The following is a 24,403-nucleotide window of genomic DNA, read 5'->3' on the forward strand; positions in this document are numbered from 1 at the left end:
CTCAAAAGTTGATCTTTAGGCATTTCCCACCCACAAGGTGTTTGATGAAATGTCTGAGACAACTCTCCTAAGCTTTTAACATACTTTACCAAAGACATTTGTTGTTAAAGGTGTTAAGATAGCCAATAGACTTGTTAGTAATGATTGCTTTCATATTATTCAACCAAAGACATTTGATGTTTGAGATATGTTAGTAAATGAACATTCATCGAGACATAGAGTTTGTTTAGGATTGTGTCTAAGCTTAAGGTTGATAGTTTGATTGATCGTTTGCCATCCTTAGTTCGAAACTTGATCACCCAAGGTCTAATCCCTATGCCCATGAGTTCTCTTTTCCCTTAGTAAAGAAAGTCATTTCATTTATCATTAATCATTAGTTTAGAAACCTCTTAAATTATCGGTTGCACTTAGATTAAGTGAGTACTTGCATTCTCATTGCTTTGAAATCCCTTAGAATTGGTTCGACAATCATTTATACTACAACATTTGTCTTAGGAGCCTTGAAAACTCCTGACATCAACTCCCAAGCCCAAGTAAGACGCCAAACCACTTCCGCAGCTAAACCTCACGCACCCTTCCACTAAGTCCTCTACAGCTTGTCCCAAAGAACAAACAGAGGGTAGAACCTATTTCCAAACCTCACACCGACATCGAATCAACCGGAGACAAGATCATGAGGAGCCAGAGAGAAGATCAACCAACCAACGAGACGCACCACCCTCGAACCAGACTCAAACCCCCTGAATCTGACAGATTCTCTGACCTCCACTGGCGAAGAGAACACACGCCTTGACAGAGAAACCGACCTCATCGAGAAACGAACCAGCACCCAACCACCGCTCGAGCCCCAAAACGCCATCGCCGTCGAACAAAAACTTCATCACTAACCACCACAAGCAAAGCTAAAGAGACTACACATGTACTAGTACTAGATAGGAGAGCTCAGGGAGGTCCTCTCACAGCACGGTGAGGAGCACCGGCCAGAGAAGACCTCAGATCCGAAAGAAGAGGCTGAGGCGGCGCTTGAGTCGTAGAGAGAGTTTTAGATTTTTGCCTAAAAGTTTGACAAAACTTTCTCTTTATGTTTTTTTAATTATATACATAATAATTACTGACTTTTTAACTATTTAATATATATTTATTTTTTATTATTTCAGTACAATAAATAATAATACGTAAAAATTATTTTTATTGCTCATTCTGTACAAAAGCACATATCTTAACCTAATATATATATTTATCTTATTAAAGTAGAAGTACTTTAAGCAATATAGATAGCAGTTAAAAAAAATATAGTGCTATTTGGAAACATGGATAGCAGTAAGTTAGGAAAAAAAGTAATTGGCGTATGCTATTAAAAAATTGGAAATCCATTACATTATATTAAAAAGTAATGGGCTTATGTTACTTGATATACATATTTAAATCAAAATAATAATTTAAAATTGATTTATATCAAAAATTCATTCAAAAATATACATATATTCAAAAATTGATTTTTACTAACATATTTTCCAATAACCTTTTTAAAAATGTTTTCAATATATATAAGAAAAATACAATACAAAACTCAATTTCAAACACCAACTTAAATTATGGTTTTTATATTTCACATTGAATTTCAGTTGGTCTTTGAAATTGGGCTTTGGATTGTATTTTTCTTATATATAGCTAGTGAAACATTTTTTATAATGGTTATTGGAAAATATGTTAGTAAAAATAAAATATGTTAGTAAAAATCAATTTTTGAATATATGTATATTTTGAATGAATTTTTGATATAAATCAATTTTAAATTATTATTTTGATTTGAGTATGTATATCAAGTAACATAAGTCCATTACTTTTTAATATAATGTAATGGATTTCCAATTTTTTTTAAAGTAGATATATGTAATTATTCATATGATTGTATGTATAAAATATTATTAATTATAAGATTACTTATTTGATGGTACGTATGAAATATGATTAATTATACGATAACACATATTTTGTAACTTATGATGACACATATAGGATATATAATAGTGATTAAGGGTGGGCGTTCGGGTTCGTTTTCGGGTCTGTTTGAGATTTCGTGTTCGGTTCAGATCTTTGAGGATTCGGTTCAGATTTGGATAACCAGTTTAAATTATTTTTAAAAAATTTAAATTTATTATATTCTTTAATTTTTTAAAAATCTATAAACGATAGAATATATTACATATAAATTTGAATAACATATGTCAGAGTACCTAACTTAACATATAAATTGGTTTGGTTTAAATATTTGGATAGAGAATTAATAATTATTTAAGTATAGAGAATTAATAACTATTTTAGATATTTACATTTGATTATTTGTATATATTTTCAAGTATTTAAACGAACTTAAAAGTATCATATATATTCTTGGTGTTTTTATATATATTAAATCTAAAAATAATTAATATATATATAAGTATATTAATCTATTTTGGATACCCAAAATAGTTCGGTTCGGATCGGATTAGGTTTCGGTTCTTCAAATACCAAAATTTTGAATAATTCAGATATTTAATCAATTTCGGTTTGGATTTGGTACTACTTATTCGGATTGAGATCGGTTTGGTTCATCGAATTCGAGTTTTTTTCCCAACTTTAAATAGTGACATAAGAAACAAATAGCATCATATTTTTTGAAAAATATATCCGCGCGGGTCAAATTTAGTATATATGTTATAATATAAAGAATCGTTGCATTGACTTAAAATTGTTAATTATTAGACACTAAATTATTGATTGAAATTAACATCCCATCAACTATAATGTATATATAAGTTAAAGTAGTATAATATAAGGAATCATCGCATTGACTTTAATAGAAAATGGACTTGACTTTGGTAATTGTTGTAAAAAAAAAGACTTTGGAAATTTCAGGGGGACGACAAGTTATGATATCAATCATGGCGTCATCGTGGATTACGTAAAAGCGGTAACCGGTACATGTAATGCTATGTTTTGTTATTCATGTCACATAACCCAAAATCAAATCTCAGTTGCTCATCCGTATTTTTGTTTATAAATACAACACCACAAATTCACAAAAGAGACACAACACAAGTTCTCGAAGTCACTTCGGCGGAGCAAAAAATGGCACCACCGCATTTTCTACTTGTAACGCTTCCAGCGCAAGGTCACGTGAACCCATCCCTCCGTTTTGCTCATCGACTCATCAGAACCACCGGCGCACGTGTCACTTTGGCCACATGTCACTCCGTCTTTCATTGCTCTAATATCCAAAGCCACGACAACGTGTACAATCTCTCTCTCCTTACCTTCTCCGATGGGTTCGACGACGGGGTCATCTCCAACACCGAAGACGTCCAAAACAGGCTGCTGAATCTCGAACGTAACGGAGATAAAACGCTGTCGGAGTTCATCGAAGCTAATAAAAACGGAGACTCTCCCGTGGCTTGCGTGATCTACACGATTCTTCCTAGTTGGGTTCCAAGATTAGCACGTAGGTTTCACCTTCCTTCTGTTCTCCTATGGATCCAGCCCGCTTTGGCGTTCAACGTTTATTACAATCACTCAACCGGGAATAACTTCGGTTTTGAGTTCCCGAATCTCCCCACTCTCGAAACCCGCGATCTTCCTTCTTTCCTCTCACCTTCCAACACTAGCAACAACATCGCACAAGAAGTGTATCTAGAGTTGATGGAGTTTCTCAAAGAAGAACCCAACGTGAAAGTTCTCGTCAACACATTCGATTCGCTCGAGGCAGAGGCCTTAACCGCTGTCCGGGATATCGAAATGGTGGCGGCTGGGCCTTTACTTCCACCAGATATGTTCACAAGAAGCGAACCGGTAAAAGATCAAAGTAATTATACACTTTGGCTAGACTCGAAAACAGAGTCCTCTGTTATTTACGTTTCTTTTGGAACAATGGTTGAATTGTCCAAGAAACAGATAAAGGAACTAGCTAGAGCTCTCATTGAATGTAAAAGGCCGTTTTTGTGGGTTATAACTGATAAAGCAAACAGAGAAGCGAAAGTAGAAGGAGAGAACGAGACAGAGATTGAGAAGATAGCTGGTTTAAGACACGCGCTCGACGAGGTTGGTATGATTGTGCCTTGGTGCTCACAGGTGGAGGTTTTAAGACACAGAGCCGTAGGTTGCTTTTTGAGTCATTGTGGGTGGAGTTCAACACTTGAGAGTTTGGTTCTCGGCGTTCCTGTGGTGGCGTTTCCTATGTGGTCGGATCAACCGACAAACGCCAAGCTTCTGGAGGATTTGTGGAGGACAGGTGTGAGGGTGAGAGAGAACGAGGATGGATTGGTGGAGAGAGGAGAGATAAGACGGTGTTTGGAAGCAGTGATGGAGGAGAAGTCGGTGGAGCTGAGGGAAAACGGTGAGGCATGGAAGCGTTTAGCGGTTGAAGCGGGTAGAGAAAGAGGGTCATCAGATAAGAACATGGAGGCTTTTGTGGAGACTCTGTTCAGTGGAGCAGAGGAGGTTAAAGATAAAAATCAATGTTTGGAGAAATCTAACTTGCTCGGTTAGTTGAAAACTGTTTTTAACCTTGTCCATTTGTTTATCAATTTCATTATAAAGCAAAGAAATGCATTTATCTATGTTGGTGAAACCACCTAGGTTCGAGTTCCGGCCACTAGAGAATTAACATTTCGGCATTGTCAGAGACAGACGGGAACCGACACGTGGCAACACGTGACTAGTCTGGACCACTTCTGTGAGGCTAGGATACAGTTGTATAATTCAAAAAAAAAATGGCGATGATTAAAGTTTCAAAAAAATAAGTGTTATAAATGTATTGCACAATAATTTATTTTATATAGACATTATTTCATACCAACTCCCAATCATTAAATGAAAATCAATTTACATATACTACAAATATATGTTCCATTGAAGTGCCATTTGAAACTTCTCTAAACAAGCTTGTTCGATCAATAATCAAAATATTATAAAAGAATTGCTCCATTTGGTTTCCAAGAGATTTAAGAGTAATCCTCCCACTATAGGTTGGATCAAGCTTGGCAAACTGATTAGCGATTGGATTAACATCCTTATCCATTATTTTCATCTTCTTTAGTTTGTACTAGTGATTTATCCGCGCTTCACGCGGATTGTTGTTTGCTTGCAAATGTATTGTGGACTTCTGTTAGTTGATTAGTGTATGTGTCTTTTTGTGTGTTCAGATGTATTGTGTTTAGGGATTCTTTGATTTGACTATTGCATAATGTGGAAGATTTTTGGGTGTTTTATCTTGGGTGGTAACTTATTTTTGTATGTTTGAAAGTCTGTGCTATGTGAATATTGTGAATTGTTAATTACAAGTGCAGTATTGCATGTAGTTGTTTTGTGACGGGTGTTTTGTTGATTAAAATATGTTCTTAAATATATGTGGAGAATAGTTTTATGTGTTAATTTATGTGTTTTTGATATGCATGTTGTTGCACAATATAATCCTTGTGACCATAGCAAAAACTTGTATTATTTTACTATATAATTGTATATTTTCATTGCAAAAACTAACAACACTCAGAGTAGCTTCGAGCCGATGTTTTATTTTTTATTTTATCTTGTAGTGTTTCTAAGTGTTGTTAGTTTTTTTTCTTGGATTTTTTTTGTATGTAGATATTAAAGCTCATGTGATGGATGTGTTGGTGTTTGATTAATCTTGTGGTTCCTTATTTTTTTTATGAAGTTGATCGGATTCGGGAATAGGAAGTGGATGCTTAGATGGTGAGTAATTATACTGCGTTGGTGTTTGTATCAATTTTGTGTATTTTCTCACAAACCTTATCGACTGTTTTTTCTTTGGGCTCATTAGTTTCCAAAAAGCATTGATGATTATTAAATTCTCGTGCTTTATAAGATAATGCATTTTGATCCGTCCTTTCAAAAGGCGGGTATATTTTTGGTTGATTATTTCTAAAAATATTGAAAGAAAGTTATGTGTTTTGATTAGATAGAATGTTATTTGAGACTTTAAATTGTAGAGTTTCGCAAAATGACCAAACTTAATTTTTTCCTTTTTTTTCATTTTTCAAACTTTTTTTATTGATTAATTTTGTAGTACGACTTTAAATTTAGCAAAATATGTTAGAAAGAATGATTAATTTCAGGTATGGATAAAGAATAGTATTGAAAATGGTTTTATATAATTTACATTGAGATTCGATTTTGATCCATGTTTTAAAAACGCGGGATTACTTTTTTTTGTTAACAAATATTTATTCAATAGAAATAAAATATTTAAAATAATTTATATATTTAAAATTTTTTATATTTAATTTATATTTTAATTTATGTAAATAAATTATTTTTGGATAAATTAAATTTTGAATTTTTATGAAATACTGACCATGCTATATGTAGACTTTTAAATTCAAAGATTTAAAGTTAGGTAAGCAATATATTTAACTTTTCAATCATAAATTTGTGAATACAAATTGAAGCTTTATTTTGAAATATGTAATTTATTAAATGTTTTAGTTTGTGAAAAATATATTGTAATATAAACTATAAATAAAATATATATATATATATATATACATATATATATGTTTACAGTTATGCTAAATTATAGCATGTACTATAAAAACCATAATTTATATAGGAATTATAGCATCATATTTTTAGTAAAATAGTCTAAATGGATCCAACTATACAATCCCAACTGCCGTAACTTATTTTATATAAATCACATAAAAAATTCTCGTCGTGTGGCTTACATTTTACTTTATGTAACTTAGTTTACCGAAAATAAATAGTTTTGCAATTTACATTTTGGCTCAATAAAAGAACGTGAGGATCCGCGAAAAATGGAATTAAAGGGAAGGGGGGAGAGGTTATAGCATATCAATATTATTAATTGTTAATGGCAGTTAGTATATTTGAAAGTAGGTCTAATGACATTTTAAGTAATATTCCAAGTAACTGTAGGAGAACAAAATAAGGATGCTTCATTTTGTGTGTTAAACTTGTGGTTAAATTTATACGGATTTTATGTTTAATAGAGTGTCATTTAAGAAAACCAGTAGTGCCAATAAGTGAATTATATTCCAATTAGACATTTAAACTCAAGCCAAAAGTGTAAATAAGCTTTTTAGAAAAGTTTTTTTCTCAAATTATAGAAACTCAAAGCAAAATTTGTTTTACCTCTTAGCCCAAAGAAGATAAGTAAGATTAATAGTGTGATTATAAATAATTATACATATTTAGAATATTGTGGTAAAAATGTTAGTGTAGAAGCATGTAGATGTAGTTGTAAACCATCTTTTATATTAATCAAAGTGTCATACTTTCCTTTTTCTGCAGTGAGACCATTCTTAACCACTGCAATATTTCAAAGTAAGATCTCAGTTGCAGATTCAGAAGTAGATGTTGTAGTCCACTAAGAAGGCACAAGCATTAGATAGATCAGTTGCAGATTCAGAAGCATATCCTCCTCTATAAGCAATGTTGTTCCGATTGTTTTATTGAACAAAACCGGTTTTGGTGTTGTTGACATGATCAAAATCGTGAAGTCTAAGCAACATCGCAATTATATAATATATTTCCCGCTTCCGATCTCTCCAACCAAAACTATTGCTTGAAACAGAGGAAAATAATAGAACATACTTTGAGAAATAATTTGATACAATATAAAAATTATTGATTCATAAATGATCCGATCTATTTTTTAGTTAATCATAATATATGAAAAGATTGCTGATCTATCCAATTTCATATATGAAATCGTTGTTTCATAGAAACCTTTATCTGTTAAGAAAGCACATTCAAACACTAAATTCCAAAATCAATTTTTTTTTATTATCAGACTTGGGTGTGATCCAAGCGCATATTTTAAAACTATATGAGAAGTGATTTTGTCATCTCTCTACTTTCCTAGATTTCTTCTCAGTGAAGATGGATGGACGGGAAAACATCTTCTCTGTCGAAGTAGATGTCATACTCACACTGACGACAATTCGCAAACCTTCTTCTACACTGCCTTGTGGTTTTTATCTTTGAACTTGGATGCTATAATCGCCCAACTGAATATCAATCAAACAAAAACATCACCCCCTTTTCATCAGAATTGAATGAACACAGTTTTAAAAGGACTAACTTGTTAAAGAAAGGCAGACCTTGGAATTCTCTGATAAATTTCCTTTCGGTTAGTCAGAAAAATCTGCAATGTCAAACAAATTGATATCTTTCCTCAAGGCTAAAACCAATACAAACCCAATCTGGTCCACCAGAAAATGGAGAATAAGGGAGGTTGAGTTTCAGTAACCGTAAGGTGAGTAAGCGGACAGAAAGAGAAAGAGTTGACAAACTTTTTCTAAAAGTCAATTATAGCCTTCCTTGTGAATGTTTCTTTTGCTCAGATCTTCTTCTCCAGATTCTATCTTCTTCTTCGACACCAGCAATGTGTTTCTGAAAAGAAGAGGATAAATCTTGGTGTCCAGAGTTCCATATCACATGATGATGGATTTTGCAAAGATGGTGATGAAAACCTTGGGTCTTCAAAAACGTTACAGTGCCGATGAGCTTTCAAATTTCTTAGAAGCAAAAGATTTATCACAGTTTTTGGGGAAGAATATAAGAATTTAACCGAAGCTTACATCTCTATCTATAGGTAAAGATTCGTAACCTCCGATGAAAGCAAAGGTGTTATTGAATTTGAGTTAGTGGATGTGATGGTTTAATGGAGTAAATGAAAACTTTAATTATGCCGATAAGCTGATTGAACGGAAGCGTTACATTGCATACTGAACTTGATCAATATGACGTTTTCTTTACGATGCAGAATGAGAATGGAGGACGAGAAGAGCCTAATGACATCTGGACCGTTACAGACAAACACACAAAAAGGCCATCGAATGAATCAGATAAGAAAACTAAAACCAAATTTAAAAACTCCACAAGAAGCAACTTCTGAAAGTTAAGCATATGATGCCACATGTCGCATTTTAAAATACACTCTGCTGAGATGGTTTCATGAGAAGTGAGAAAACTCAATTTTATTGTGATAGATATCACAAACTCTGCTTTACTACAGAAATCAAATAAAAACTTATAACAAAATTTGTTGACACAGATAATAAAATCAAGAAAATCAGATCGCACGATGTTATTAAAACATCTTCCTATAAAATATAAACTAGATCTCGATCCGCGCAACCGCGCGGGTTTTTATTTTCAATTATTTTTATATAATATTTTTTTCAATTCTAAATTAGTATATATTATAATATATGTGTATATCAATTTTTAAAACATAATAAGTTTACAGTATATTTTTTAATGAATAGATTGTTTCAAACTTTCACATGTATTTGTATTCTTTTCTATATATATATATTTTTTGGATTATTATTTTATTATTAAAATTGTAACTATATATATAAAGATTAGTAAAATATTGTTTTATTGTCATATTTAAATATATTGTAATATTTCACAAATTTAGAAATTTTTTAAAAAATTAAACTTTTCGCTTCATAGATTTATATTATCGAGTAAATAATTAAACATTTAGTTTTTGTTTAATTTTTAAAATAAACTATATAGTTTTAAAATTCTTTTCATTGGTTTAGGGTTGTAAATATTAATCATTGTTAGATAATATGATTTTTGTTATTTAAAAAAGAATCTATATAATTTTAAAAGTTAACATCGACAAATATTTAAATAATTAACATATGGAGGTATAGTGTTACAACATTAAATTACATCTATTTAATTTATACTATCTATAAATCCAATGGATCATCTATTGTTTAAATCCAATTATTGATAGCCAAATAAATATTTATGGTAGGCCCAAAATTTAAATGATAAGATTAGAGATTAAATGTAACATGAATTTTAGGAATGTGTCTATTAGGTCCATTTTAAAAAACAAAATCACACATGAATCAAGGTTGTGACTTCTGTTTTAATATATAAGATTGCTATTTTTTTGTCTATATTATTTTCTCTATTTTTAGTTTAAATGTGTAATATAACACTGTTTAAAAAAATACAGTGGAACAAAATTCACTTCAATATCAACTTTATTAAAACAGAAGTATAAATAAGAAAAAACTCTAACACTTACAACTTAATTACAATACAATGCCATTGAAGTAATTAATAAACTTAAACCTAATTTTTTTTTCCTAAATCTATTCCACAACAAATTCATGATAAATATTACACTTAATGCAAATTACTACTATAAATCTTAATATGTAAAGTAAAAAACCTCTTTCCATATATTCGTAGATATTATCCTCTATTAAAAAATGTTTATTACATTTTTCAAAATTTTATTGTTAATGAAATCAATTAACAATATTTTAAAAAAAAATAAAGGATATGTCGTATTTAGGAATAAAAACTTAATAATGAGAAAATATTTAAAAAAATCTATTTTACTTGATAATTCTAAATTTGTACCTAATTAAATTTTCAAATAACCAATTTGACTAATCTATTTGATTGACGATATTTTTTTAGATATATATAACTAAAATGCTAGTAGAAAATTATTTTTAAATTATGTACGATATTACATATGTTCAATTGAATTTTACCTTAAATTATTTTTCTTTAGTAAGGATTTGAAATATTAGATTTGGTAATAACATGTACATTTAAGTATTAGTATTAAAAAAATTAAAAACACCTAAGATTTTTCTTATGAGAAAATTGTAATAGGGAAAGTTTCAAAAAAATATTCTTCAAGTTTTGTGTGTAAAGAAAAACATTTAGACAAGATAACAATATTCTAAAAAAGAAAAAAAAAGTTCATATAAAATAAAAATCCTACATATAATAAAATGTTAAAGTCAATAAGTTAAAATAAAACTAATTGCATAATAATATAAATACAAGAAGTGCAATTACTCATTTTAATAAGTATAATATAAATATTTTACTAAAAATGCATGACAAATATTTATATATCGGGTTGAGAAATTAAAAATTAAGACTACTTATATAACGGGTTGAAAATTTAAATATAATTATCATTTATGACCAAAAACCTATCAAAACATATCAAATATTATTTTCGTATATATATGTTAGTTTATGGAAAACACACATAAACTAAAAATAAACTAAAATATATTTTAATTATTATGCGTAATGTCATAATAAAAATACATAATACATGAAAAAATAAATAAATATTATATTATTTATAGAAAACAAAAGTATATTCCTAAAAAATGAAAAGTGGTTTCTCTTTTTTACTGGGAACCCAAATGTTGTAAATAATTCTTTCTAACGTGTATCAAACCTGGCCAATGAAAGGCTACTAACATTTTATTTATCACTAGCCAACTCGATATCGGGTAAATAAAAATGATATCGGTTAAATAAAAACAAATATTCGCGTGATATTTGCATTTACAGTTATATAAATCATTTTATTTTTACTATTAGTGTAATTATGTAACGGCAATATATGTATTATGTGATGTACTTTTGTCATCATTTTATTATAATTTTTATAGATTATATAATGGTTTAAAAAATATTTAATTATATTACGTAAACAAAGACCGGGCAGGTCTGGTTCTAGTTTTCTATTTTAAAGGAAAATAAGCGTGGATTTAGATATATATTAAAAAAATGTGAATCTACTAACGGGAAACGAGTGTGAATGTGAATCAATAATTGTTGAAATCAAATGAGCACTATATCAAAATATCTTGTTTCGTGTGGACCAAGAGGAAAGTCCATCTTCAACTACTATCTGCACACACTCTGTCTTCAATTTCTCTCTGCATCATATCTGACTTTCTCAGATAAGTAAAATTTCAAGTATCTGCTTTTTTATGTTCTTCTATAATGGGCAACTGCGTCTCCCTCTCGATATCTTCTGATCAATCGATGAAAAAGGTATGTCAATGGCTAGACATCCAAGTAGGTTATGTTCACAACCTCGAGAAGAATCTGGCGGCTTTAGAGACAACCATGGAAGAGCTCAAGGCTAAGCGTGATGATTTATCAAGAAGGGTAGCAAGAGAGGAGGATAGAGGTTTACAAAGGCTTTCTGAACTCCAGGTATGGCTTACTAGAGTTGAGACTTTTGAAAACGAAGCCAACAATCTTCTTAGTGCTAGAAATGTTCAACTTCAAAGGCTTTGTCTTCTTGGTTTTTGCTCTAAGAGTTTAATATTGAGTTATCGTTATGGCAAAAGTGTTTCCATGACTTTAAGGGAGGTTGAAAAACTGAATAGTAAAGTTTTCGAAGTGATGGTTGAGCAAGCTCACACATTTGAGGTGGAGGAAAGACAGCTTCAGTCAACAATTGTTGGTCAGAAAGAAATGTTGGAGAACGCATGGAATGATCTCATGGAAGATCGAGTTGGTATTATGGGTTTGTATGGTATGGGGGGAGTAGGGAAAACAACTCTTATCACACAACTCAACAATAAGTTCAGTGGCATGACGTGTGGATTTGATTTTGTGATTTGGGTTGTGGTGTCTAAAGAGTTACAAGTAGAGAAGATTCAAAGTGAGATCGCTCGGAAGGTTGGTCTTGATGGAGATGAATGGAGACAAAAAGAGAAAAGCCAAAAAGCTGGTGTTATATACAATTTCTTAAGGAAAAAGAGATTCATGTTGTTTTTAGATGACATATGGGAGAAGGTGGATTTAGTTGAGATTGGAATCCCGTTTCCAACAACACAAAACCGATGCAAAGTGGCATTCACTACGCGTTCCAAGGCTATATGTGCGCACATGGGCGTTGAAGAACCAATGGAGGTCAAATGCTTGTCGGAAGATGACGCATATGATTTGTTCCAAAAGAAGGTTGGACAAATAACATTAAGAAGTGATCCAGGGATCCCCGAACTTGCAAGAAAAGTTGCTAAGAAATGTTGTGGCCTACCGTTGGCCCTTAATGTTGTAGGCGAGGCCATGTCATGCAAGAGGACGCTACAAGAATGGTGTTACACGATAGATGTCTTGACTTCATATGCCGTAGAGTTTTCTGGCATGAAAGATAAAATTCTTCCACTTTTGAAGTATAGCTATGATAATCTTGAGGTGGAGCAGGTCAAAATGTGTTTACTATATTGCACTTTATTTCCCGAAGATGATAGAATTCCTAAAGAGAAATTGATAAGCTTATGGATATGCGAAGGGATAATAGACGGAAGTGGAGGTATAGAAAGAGCTGAGAACAAGGGTTATGATATAATTGGTAGTCTTGTTCGTGCATCACTGTTAACGGATGTCAAATGGTATGGAACAGAGAATGTATGTATGCATGATGTAGTTCGTGAGATGGCCTTATGGATTGCATCTGATTTAGGAGCACAAAAAGAGGCTTTCATTGTGCGTGCAGGTGCTGGGTTAAGTGAAATGCCAAAGGTTGAGAACTGTAATGTTGTAAGAAGGATGTCACTGATAAAGAACAAGATTCACCATCTCTCTAGCAGTCGTGAATATCTCGAGCTCACAACATTGCTCCTACAAAAAGCAAATTTGACAAATATCTCGAGTGAATTCTTCAAGTCCATGCCAAGACTAGCTGTTTTGGATCTATCATATAATGGAAATCTGTTTGAACTGCCGTATGGAATATCACAACTAGTTTCCTTGCAATATCTCAACTTGTCATATACAAGTATACGTCATTTGTCTATGGGTGTGCAAGAGTTGAAAAAGCTAATTCACTTGGATTTGGAGGAGACAGATAACCTTTCAAATATTGATGGGATATTATCAAGTCTGCAAAACTTGAAAATATTGAATTTATCTCGTGCTGGTTTTTCATTGGATTGCAACATACTGGAGGAGTTACAAACCTTGGAACATTTAGAAATTTTAACCATAGAGATCGATCTTCAACCAGGTTTGGAACAATTTTTGAGCTCTCATAAGTTGACACGTGCAACAAGAAATCTAACGATCAGGGGTATGCAACTTGAATCATCTGGTATCTCACTTCCAATATCTATGGAGAATCTACGTGAATTCAACATTGTCTGGTGCAGTATCTCTGAAATAAAGATGGGAACGATATGCATGGAGAGCAAAACAGTCAATCCGAGGACCACATGCTTCTCGAACCTTTCTAAAGTGATTATACTAGATTGCAAATGCGTGAAGGAGTTGACGTTACTGATGTTCGCTCCAAATCTTAGAGTTCTCTCCGTTCAATTTGCAAAACAATTAGAAGATGTAATAAACAAAGAGAAAGGTCGTCAAGGCGAAAAATCAGGGATTGTTCCTTTTCGAAGGCTGGAATTTCTTTTGCTGGGTGATCTACCAGAGCTGAAGAATATCTACTGGAATCCCCTACCTTTTCCATGTCTAAAGAGAATCGATATAATCAGATGCCCGAATCTGAAAAAGCTTCCACTGGATTCCCAAAGTGGCAAGCATGGTGGAAATGGAGTAATCATAAAACTGTGGAATGGATAGACGAAGCTACAAAAACCCGCTTCTTACGTTCATGCCTACACGTCTGTGAAACGCCGAATCAAGACAATCAACCGCATTCTTCCGTACCAACCTAGGCGGAATGGATCGAACTCAGAAGTTCACCTCTCTCCAATGCCCGCTTGTATTGATTAATTCAATTGGCTCTTTGTTTACTATTTGTAAAAGCTCTAAAAGCTGTGCTCTTGGTAGAGCTATATATTACAGTAACATATGCCCCCTAAAGACAAGAACCAAAATATCATCAATTAACAATTTTGATGGAAGAACAGAAGACAGACAGAATGTAGCTGGAATTAAAAAAGAAGGAAACATGTAGTGAAAGGTTACAAAGGGCCATGTGTAAAGTAAAAAAATCACCATAAAGATAAATTCACATGAATATGGGTACTAAAGTCAAATTAAAAAAATTAAAAGGCATTGATCGGCTAAAAAAGTTCCAAAACGTTTATTTTGCTCTACTTGTGTCCTGTTTTGTTTCGTTTCATTGATTCCCGGAGGAATGTGGGAACCACAATTGGCATAAAAGGATAAAAGGCGAATGAGCCTTAGACGAGTCTTAGTTCGTACTCACCAGCCATGGTTATGTATCTCACCCATGGAAGTGCTTGGTACCCGCTCTTCTCGATTATCTTCAGGTACCGAACCTACACCACACACCAGCATTTAGTACATGGAAGTTTAATCACTTATGGAAGGGCAGTTTACGCATTGGGGTGTGTGCTTAAAATGCAGAAGATGTGGAAACAAACTAGCTTACCTGAATCCCTGAGACAGTGAAATAAGGGATCTCGAATTTGACACGTATAGGAGCTTTTCGCTCAGGTGTTGCTTCTTCTGCAGTTATACTGGGAAGATGAAACTCTGCCCTCAACATGTACTCCTATATTTGTTTTTCTAGAGGTTAACATTGAGACTAGATGGCTGATGGTTTCAACTCGATCAAGGAAAAAAGCATGTACCTTGTTCCCGGGGAAAGATTTGATTTTCCAGACCAATGCATCTTTTTCAGGAGCATAAGCAGCAGACCCCAGAGATGTCCTAACGGTGGGGTTAGATGCATCGGCTGGTACAGGCAACTCAATCGTAACATTCGTTGCGGTGCTGCAAAATAGAAAACTCTCAAATCAAATGTTCAAAGAATCTGATCATCAAGATATGTGCATTAAAGTGAAAGAGACAATCAAAAGTGACATAGTGCCATAAAATATATTTACCTCCGTTCCTTGAACTGACTTCTAGCTTTTACGAGCATCTCAACACGACTTTTGGAATGCCTTTCTATTTGCGCTTCCACCCATATAAGCGGTTTCACCTGAACCAAGGAGTATGAAAAAGATAATATCATGAGATAAAATTTGTTGAGGAGGAGGAAAAAATTCCTATCCATGCTATATTCCATAGTTCAAACCTGAGTACTGAGTCTATATGTCATCAGATCAAAAGCACCATCAGGTGGTATGAAAGATATCGTCCTATCATTTTCAAAACGGGCCAATCGAACACACCTGCGTTGAAGAAAAAGAATACATAAAACTCTAAGTATAGAATCGTTTACAAGGGTAATGATCACTGGAGCTTAAAGAACGTACTGATGGAATTTGATGTCCTCCAAATCAATGGCTTTTCCCTTTGTTGCTCGCCCCTGCGCTTCCAACAATACTCTATCATTCAGTCCTAACTTACACTCTGGCATTCCACTGCAATAGAATGGATCAAAGAGCAAAAGAGTCAGATAAAATGGCAAGACAAAGATCAAAGCAAAAGGGGGATGACATTTCAAATGATTTAGGAACATACGTCAAGTAAGTTCGCATCTTGAGGGCTCCAACAACATCAGACCTGATAATTTGCCCATTACTGTTGACAAGAATATTTACATTCTCAATTACATCCAAGAAAACCTGGAGAAACAAGAGCAGAGGCTGTAATCAATTTGCAAAACCAAAAAACACAGCAGATGGTAACAAAATGTTCCTCTCTTGAAAACAAAAGCACTCACTTCGTTCTTCTTGTACTGTAATCCCTCACTCCTCCAGGAGACAGCATTAGTGACAGCCATTGGAGGTCTCTGTGTGACTTCCATTCTATATGCATCAGTCTTGATGAACTCACTGAGGATTCTTGCTTCGGTATACTGAGGGTACCCAAAGTCCATCATCTCATCAAGTAACTCATACTGCCAATCACCATAAATCAATTTCAATAAATAGCCAAAATAGTAGTTGTAAAAGAGCTATGGAAGAAGTAAAACATACCACAACGACAAAGTTATCCCTCAGTGACTCTTCCTCTAACTCCTCAAAGTAATGCTTGAAGACCTATATAGATCACCACTTCCATCATATGTAACAGCATTACAATTATGTGTGTGTACGCTTGAAAAGATGAAGAATTAACTTACATGGATGACACGGTGAAGGAAGGAGAGGAGACTGGCAGCATTACAGTTTTGTCTGGAGGCTATCATAAGGTAAACGTTACTGTGTTGGACAAACATGTAAGTGACCCCATTATCGTAAGCAACTGGATCATTTGACTGTGAATCACCCTGTGACCAATCAGACACGCAACATAATGAGAAATGAATACTCTAATCCAATCAACAAACCTATTAATCTAAAGAATCTTCTTAACCTCACAGATGAATTCAACATTTTCCGATTCTACAGAAACTATACACAAAGGCAACAAAATCAGAAAACGAAACCTCTTTCTCGATGAGCTTAGAGAAGAAGCGTTCGGCTTGAGCGGCGGAGACGTCGCCGCGGTAGTCACGCCAGACGAGAACGCGACCTTTGATATCCAGCAGAAACAGCGCAGAAGCAGCTCCTGCCATGTGAGTCTGATTCAAATGAGATCTGATGAAATTATGCTTCGATGGAGCTCAATCTAGAGGGAGAATGAGGTGGATCTTTCGCTGCTCAGATTTTTCATTTTCGCAACTGAACTTCACAAAGGATCTGATGATCTTGTTATTGTTCTTTCGGGTTCATCACGTGGAAGCGTAAAATAAAAGAATTGTTTACACGATGGGCTACATGTTGAGTTTGCCTTACATGGAGAGAGGCACACTTTCCTTTGGGCCAAGCAAAAAATTGGACACTAATGCCCTTAATGAGATAACCGAGAAACCTGTTTGGTTTGATGTGTTATTTGATTTCTTTTTATTACTTTCATAGTATGCATTTATTTTTGTTGGTTTATGATACCAAGTGCCTTATTCACACCCATTGGATTGTGATTTGTGCTTTCAATCCAAATGTCGAAATTAAATCTACTGAACTAGGTCACATATTGATAACGACGTGCCTTACTCTTTATTGTGTTGGGTGTGGGGGAACTGATCCAAAAAACTCGTCTTTGTAAGTGAATCCGAGCTGTTCTGAGCAGAAATTGGAGGTAAAATTAGATCTTGCTTTGGTTTAGACATCAATAGATCCCATGGCCGTTAAAGACAGGTTGTGTCGTTGTGTTACAGGTTGGTGAAATGGAGGACCAGTGCATGGTCATGTGCGGCGAGTGGGTTTGTGGTAATGGAGGGAAGTGGGATTTTGTGCTTGACAAACGTCAGATGGGGCGTCTCGTTCTTCTTTACGAAGGAATGAGTTTGAGAGAACTTAAAGGCAACGTCTTGCGTGAGTTTGGCGTCAACGAGGGTTTGTTTGCGGCGTCGTTGAGCTACTGGCCGCCGTCAAGTTTGGAGCTAGCGACAGGGATAAGGACTCCGCCGGTACTACTAACAAGTGATGGAGCCATACGGTTCTTTCTGCAGCACTTGAGAGTTAAAGGAGCTATGAATCTGTTTGTTGGATTTGTGAGGAACAGCCCAGATAAGGACGAGTACATAGATGATTCGGGGATGGGTTTTGTAACTCATGTTCCTATGAAACCGAAGGGGCCTTTAAATGTTGGTATTGGGTCGTCGAGACGTTCGTTTGTGTCTTCGAAAGCTCCAAAACCGCCTATTGTGAATCTGGAGGATGTTGAGTTTGTACGGGAGGTTGAGAGAGTTGAGGAAGAAATCAAGGGCGGGAGTGCGTTCGGAAAGGAACCAACTTTAAGTGGCAGTAGCTTGGGTGAAGACTATGTTGTGGATGAGGTTGACGACAGAGACGTGAGTCCTCGAGGTTATGACCAAGAGTTCTGGAGTCCACTTCTCCACAGTGATTTTGCTGGCTCTAATGTTGTTAATGTTATTTACAATGAAGATGAGATTGTGGAGAACTTAACGAAGAAGAGTGGTCCATACAGATACACTTGCACAACAAACGACGCCTTTGATCATGTTGTCGAAGTTGGTGGTACTAGCAACGTCAAGACTGACTACGGTGGTGACAAGCACCCGTGGATGGGGGGAAGCAGTTATAATCCATGGATGGGTGGTAACCAGAATGTGGACAGGGGGGCCCAACGTTCAACAAGAAAGCTGGATGAGGTGGATGATGAAGAGTTTGATATTCCACCACTTTTTGATGATACAAGCTATGCTGCGGCCGAGATACCAGACATGGACTTGGAGGAAGGTGATGGAAAGATCTATGTTGGGAAGGTGTTTGGTAACAAGGAAGATTGTCAAATCTCTCTGGCAATATACACTATAAGGAATCAGTTTCGCTTCAAGCAAACTAGGACCAAGGTTGATTATTTTGTTGTGGACTGCCCTGATAAAAGATGTGATTGGCGTGTGACAGCCCATGAAATAAAGGGGAGTGGCTATTACGAGATCAGGAAAGCACAACTAGATCATAGCTGTCCAATAGAGTTTAGGCAGGGTTATCAGAGTAGAGCAACATCACGGGTGATTGCAGCGGTTTACAAATCAAAGTTTGATGATCCTGGGGAAGGGCCAGTACCGACAGAATTACAGAAGCTTGTGCTAGAGGATCTGCGTGTGGGTGCATCTTACATGAAATGCTATAGGACGAAAGAGGCATTCAGGGTTCTGATGAAGATTCATATTTGAAACTGCCTGAGTATTTGCACATGTTAAAACTTGCAAATCTAGGGACACTAGTTGATATTGAAACGGAAGTAGATGGTGATGAGCGGTTCCTTTATCTATTTCTGGCATTTGGGCGTCTATCAGGGGTTTTAAGAAGCTGTGTCTTGTGTTGGTTGTTGATGGGACACACTTAGGAGGTAAGTACAAAGGTGTGTTACTCACCGCAAGTGGGCAAGATGCGAACTTTCAGATTTTTCCTCTAGCTTATGCAATTGTGGACAGTGAAGATGAAGAAGCGTGGACTTGGTTCTTGATGAAGGTGGAGAGGATATTCGGTGATTCCCCTAGGCTTGCAATCATATCTGACCGTGCAGCTTGCATTGCAACAGCTGTGAAACGTGTGTATCCATATGCTAATCACGGTTATTGCATTGTTCATTTGGCATGGAACGTCAACTCTCGTTATTCAAGCAAAAACTTGGCCAAAATGGTAACGGCTACTGCAACTGCTTACCGTCAGCGAGATTATAGGGATCTGTACAGCAAAGTAAGGGCTCAGAGAAGTGACTGTGGTGTGTATCTGGGTTGGATTGGTGTTGCTAATTGGTCAAGGGCTAACTTCCCGGGGAACCGCTATAACATCATGACTAGTAACATAGCGGAGCAGCTGAACCATGCTCTCGTGGAGGGGAGAACGTCACCTATCATGGAGTTAGTTATTTTCATTCAAAGGATGATGACAAGGTGGTTCAGTGCAAGGAGAAAGAAGGCAGAGAAACATAGGGGTATGGTTAGTGTGGAGGTGGACAAGGAGATGACAAACAACATGGCAATGATGAAGGGGAGTAAAGTGAATTCTTCAACAGAGTGGAGTTGTGAAATAATTGAGAAGTTTGGTGGAAAAGAACGTGTTAACCTCCAGGATAAGCAGTGTAGTTGCAAGTATTTTGATAAAATCAAAATACCATGTGGCCACACTATGATGGCTACTGACAGTCTGGGAGTGCCTTATGACACATTGGTGGGTCACTAGTACAAGACATCGACGTGGAGGGAGACATATGCTGGGGTAATCAGTCCAGAAGGAGATCCTCGTGATGTGGATGTCCCAGAGGAAGTGAAGAAGATGGTGTTGTTCCCCCCTGTGACAAAGAGACAACCGGGACGCCGTAGGAAAACAAGGATTCCCTCCGTTGGAGAATTTCCGGTAAGAGTAATATTTCAATCATTGATAAGATTTGGATGATCATGCAGAGTTGCTTACACATATGTGTTTCTTTCAGGTTACGAAAAAGACAAAGCTAGTTCCAAACAAGTGTGGGAGGTGTCGTATGGAAGTGCACAACAGTTCGAGCTGCACAAACCCAATATAGCTAAAGCGTGGATGTTGGTGTGTTTTTGATTGAAGATTCGGGAAGAGACGGAGAAGATGCGGAGAAGATTGTTTTTTGAGACAAACGGAGTGGTTGATATTTTGATATTTTCGGATTTGTGTTTAGCTTTGAGACAATAAAAATTTCTAGTTTATCTGAATGTTTTGATGGAGATTGTTATGGTATGAAGTTGTTGTTGGAATTTTTTTTGGTTTAAAATTGTGTAGAATGTTTTGATGGAGATTGTTATGGTATGAAGTTGCTGTTGGAATTTGTTTAGGTTTAAAATTGTTTAGAGGTAGACGATCCTGATTATTTTTCCTTGCCTATGCATCTATGCCGTCCACATACACTTTCCCCCAATCTAGTACATACAAATGTTCAAAACAAAGACGATGCAAACAGGCTGGTTTCGATCAATAACTGTAAGGGTTGACTTGTGGATGAGTGTTTTCATCTTAAGAATTGTGGGCGCAGAAAGATGTAAGATCTCAATATCAAGTCATCAAGAATAAGCTAGATTGAGTAGTAACTAGGTTGAGAAGAAGGTCTACAGACAGTAAGCATTACAGATAGTTGAGTTACAGAAGCACAAAGCAGACAGAAAGAGGTTACAGATTACATTGCATCAAAAGGAAGAGGAGGTATCAGAGGAGCTTCGAAGAGGTCTACGATTGTTTGATTTGAATTTAATTTGAACCGAAGCCCGGTTAGCTATTAACCGGAATTGAATTGTGTTCAGGTGGCGACCACAAATTCTCGTCCACATCTGAGCTTATATATTAACTGTCCACAAAATGAACAAACTATTATGTGCTTAATTTGATTAGAAATCCCGGTTTGCTGGCAACCGGAATTGAATTGTGTTCAGGTCATGACCATAACTCCGTATACACTTGATCTGACCTATAATACGTCCACAAAAAAACGAAGACACCTATGATGTGCTGGATTTGCCTAATTGGAGCCTTAATTGTTTGCTGGTAACCGGGATTGAATTGTGTTCAGTATCTCACCACAATTCCTAAACAAAACTCATTTCTTCGACAGATAATCTTAAATAAATTCCGGCCACAAAACAAAGAAACAAAGGTTAACATGGAAAAAATTGTCTTTGACCTAAGATATCCGAATAGAAGTGCCAAAGAAGCCTGATACAGTCAGGCTGGTGCCGATTGTTTACATATTAGAAATCCTTAAAGTAGTCACCTAGCGTTAGGTTGAGCATAATACATGGGTTGTACTATCAACACCATAAAAACACATAAGCTTAGCTAAAGTTTGTTACGTAGAAACCAAATAGATCAGGCCCTTGGTGGAGCGTAGTAAGCCGGCATTACGATGGTCTTATAGATGTCAAGTGCGTACTGTTTACGGATATCAGCAACTTTGCTGTCTGTGATGCTTGACATGCCGGGATCAGAATCACCGTGTGCGTGCATTTCCAAAAACTTGACGGTTACAGGTCCGCAGTCGCCTCCTATTTCGTTGATGTAGAGGTCTGAGACACGGTGAAATGTAAATGTTTGAAGACCACGGAACTGAGTTAACTGGTAGTTTGCAACCTTCTTTACAAGGTAGGGTAAAGACTTGAGAACCGGAGCCATGAAACGAGCAACACTCCTGTCGGAATACAAAGTGGGGAAGGGGTCTAAGATTTCAACACAGCCCAAGTCGAGGTTTATCGCGAGACCAACCCAGTGTTTATCGGCCCATATCATGGGTGTGTAGACAGTAAACACATCTTCCATCCATCTCCTCCCAGGCTGGAGAACAAGATCTGTCAGCTGATCGTCCCATAGGAATGTCTCTCTCTTTCTTGACTTGTTGAAACTCTTGGATATTGCCTGGATTCCAGATGCAAGGTGAGGTGTAATGAAAGCAAGTTTTTGCTCCTCGAAGAGGCGACTATGCCTTGCACCTAGCATGTGCATGAGGATTTCCATGTGCTGCCAAAAAAAGGAACACACTATTAGTACGCAAATGAGAAAGATAAGGATACACTAAAATTCGAGTTTGTCTATGGTGTAATAGAAGTATACATAAATTGTTGTCCAGTGCGTAGGCTCTGCTAGTTGGAGTAGGAAGTTGTTGGAGAACTCGAACTTGGAGGGAGTTATATGGAACCTGTGGCAGATTGAAGTAAAGGTAAGCTTTAACAGTAGAAGCAGTAATCACAAGATGAAGTGAACTTACGCAGCTTTATGCTTTGAAATAATCTTCTCGAAAAGATCCCATTGAATTTGAGGTAGTGGGCTGATCAGATCAAGCGCAGGGACAGATTTGCACCGGTAGAGTTCTTTTGCAAGGTGGTTTTCCTCCATTGAGGGTATGTGCCTAGGCCTTTCTCTAGCAGGGGAGCCGTCGCTCAGTTCAACAATGTCGCTGTCTTCCGTTGGTTGAGCCTAGAAAAAAAACAACAGGAGGTTAGAAGTTAAGACAGTTAAAATCAATGCAGGGGAGCAGTGACTATCACACCTGGATGTAGGGTGGAATGGTGTTGGCAACAGAGAAATGGTTTGATGTAGCGGTGGCTGAGAAAGCGTTGATTGCTATAGCATGGCCAACGAAACCTGTGAGACTGTCTGAACTCTTATTGGGAGAAGTCTCGGGAGTGTAAGGGAAGGGTGACAAAGGGGAGATCTGTCTCCTGGAAGCTTGATTGGTTGATGAGTCGTATTTGGGTTGAGTGAAAGAAGGGGGGTCGGGACTAACATGCTCGAAGATTTCTTTACCATGGAATAGGAGGTGGTGGATTTCTGGGCTGTTAGGGTGGGCCCTAGCATCGTAGATGACCGAAGGAGGACGATTAGATGGGGGAGTAGTGTAACAAGGTGAGTTGCGAAGGGGGGAGCTGTGTACTGGTGATTTTTGGATGGGTGATGCTTGGAGGGAGGTAGTGTGGACGGGTGAAGCTTGGAGGGGGGTAGTGTGGACGTGTCTAGTTTGGATGGGGGTAGTGTGGATGTGTGAGGGGTTGAGGGGGGAAGTATGGACGGGTGAGGCGTGGAGTGTGAACGGGTGAAGCCTGTGTGAGGGTAGTGTGGACGGGTGAAGCCTGTGTGGGGGTAGTGTGGACGGGTTCTGCAGAAAGCTCAGTAGTTTGTTTGCTGAGAGATGTCGAGCCGTGAAGGTGTGCCTCGTATTGGTTGACGACGGGAGAGTGGCTGAAAAGGTGATCATCCTCCATAGGCTTGGGAGACTAGGACAAGTATAGGAACCCAATCAGATTATATAGAAAGAGCGCAACGTTACGTAATGCAAAAATAGAACATAACAAAAACAAAGAAATGTTACCGTCTGGTGAGATAAATCAGCAGTAGTTGGTTCGGTTGGCTCAGTCTGACATCCTCTGTGTGCTTGGCGGCCTTTCTTTGAAAGATCAAGGAGAGTGTGGAACGCAGAGCGCTTGAGGCAAGTTGGAGTCTTCTTGCGCTTAAGTAGTTTGCGCAGCAGCTTTGACTCATTCTTAAGTTCTGAGACTTGATCTGAAAGCTTGGTCGTTTGCTCTGAGATTGCAGACAGGAGCTCCAGTATTTTGTCGTTTGAGGTGCTGGAAGAAGCCGCAGACTGAAAGTAGCTGCTGATGCATCTCTGCTTACGGGTCGTGCAATTTTTCTTTGATGTCTTCCTCGGTTTGAGAGCATTTTTTTGGAGG

General features: G+C 36.3%; 3 protein-coding genes across 3 annotated transcripts; 2 read left to right on the forward strand and 1 right to left on the reverse strand.

The window, feature by feature from the left end:
- The first annotated feature begins 3,081 nt into the window (after positions 1-3,081).
- On the forward strand, positions 3,082-4,527 carry LOC106336501 (UDP-glycosyltransferase 75B2-like). The gene has a single exon (XM_013775344.1). The coding sequence runs from the start codon at positions 3,115-3,117 to the stop codon at positions 4,525-4,527; it is 1,413 nt and encodes a 470-aa protein (XP_013630798.1). The 5' UTR covers positions 3,082-3,114.
- A 7,174-nt stretch (positions 4,528-11,701) lies between these two features.
- LOC106312787 (putative disease resistance protein At1g63350) lies at positions 11,702-14,793 on the forward strand. The gene has a single exon (XM_013750442.1). The coding sequence runs from the start codon at positions 11,821-11,823 to the stop codon at positions 14,407-14,409; it is 2,589 nt and encodes an 862-aa protein (XP_013605896.1). The 5' UTR covers positions 11,702-11,820; the 3' UTR covers positions 14,410-14,793.
- Positions 14,702-17,452, reverse strand: LOC106312796 (AP-1 complex subunit mu-2-like). Its single transcript, XM_013750454.1, has 11 exons — positions 17,138-17,452; positions 16,832-16,978; positions 16,686-16,748; positions 16,430-16,606; positions 16,228-16,331; positions 16,020-16,127; positions 15,839-15,935; positions 15,645-15,742; positions 15,390-15,531; positions 15,188-15,310; positions 14,702-15,074 (listed from the first exon to the last, which is right to left on the reverse strand). The coding sequence occupies exons 1-11, from the start codon at positions 17,264-17,266 to the stop codon at positions 14,976-14,978; spliced, it is 1,287 nt and encodes a 428-aa protein (XP_013605908.1). The 5' UTR covers positions 17,267-17,452; the 3' UTR covers positions 14,702-14,975.
- Between the last annotated feature and the right edge of the window lie 6,951 nt (positions 17,453-24,403).

This window comes from Brassica oleracea, chromosome C1 (assembly GCF_000695525.1).
Source record: "Brassica oleracea var. oleracea cultivar TO1000 chromosome C1, BOL, whole genome shotgun sequence".
In the NCBI taxonomy this organism is placed as follows: Eukaryota; Viridiplantae; Streptophyta; class Magnoliopsida; order Brassicales; family Brassicaceae; genus Brassica; species Brassica oleracea.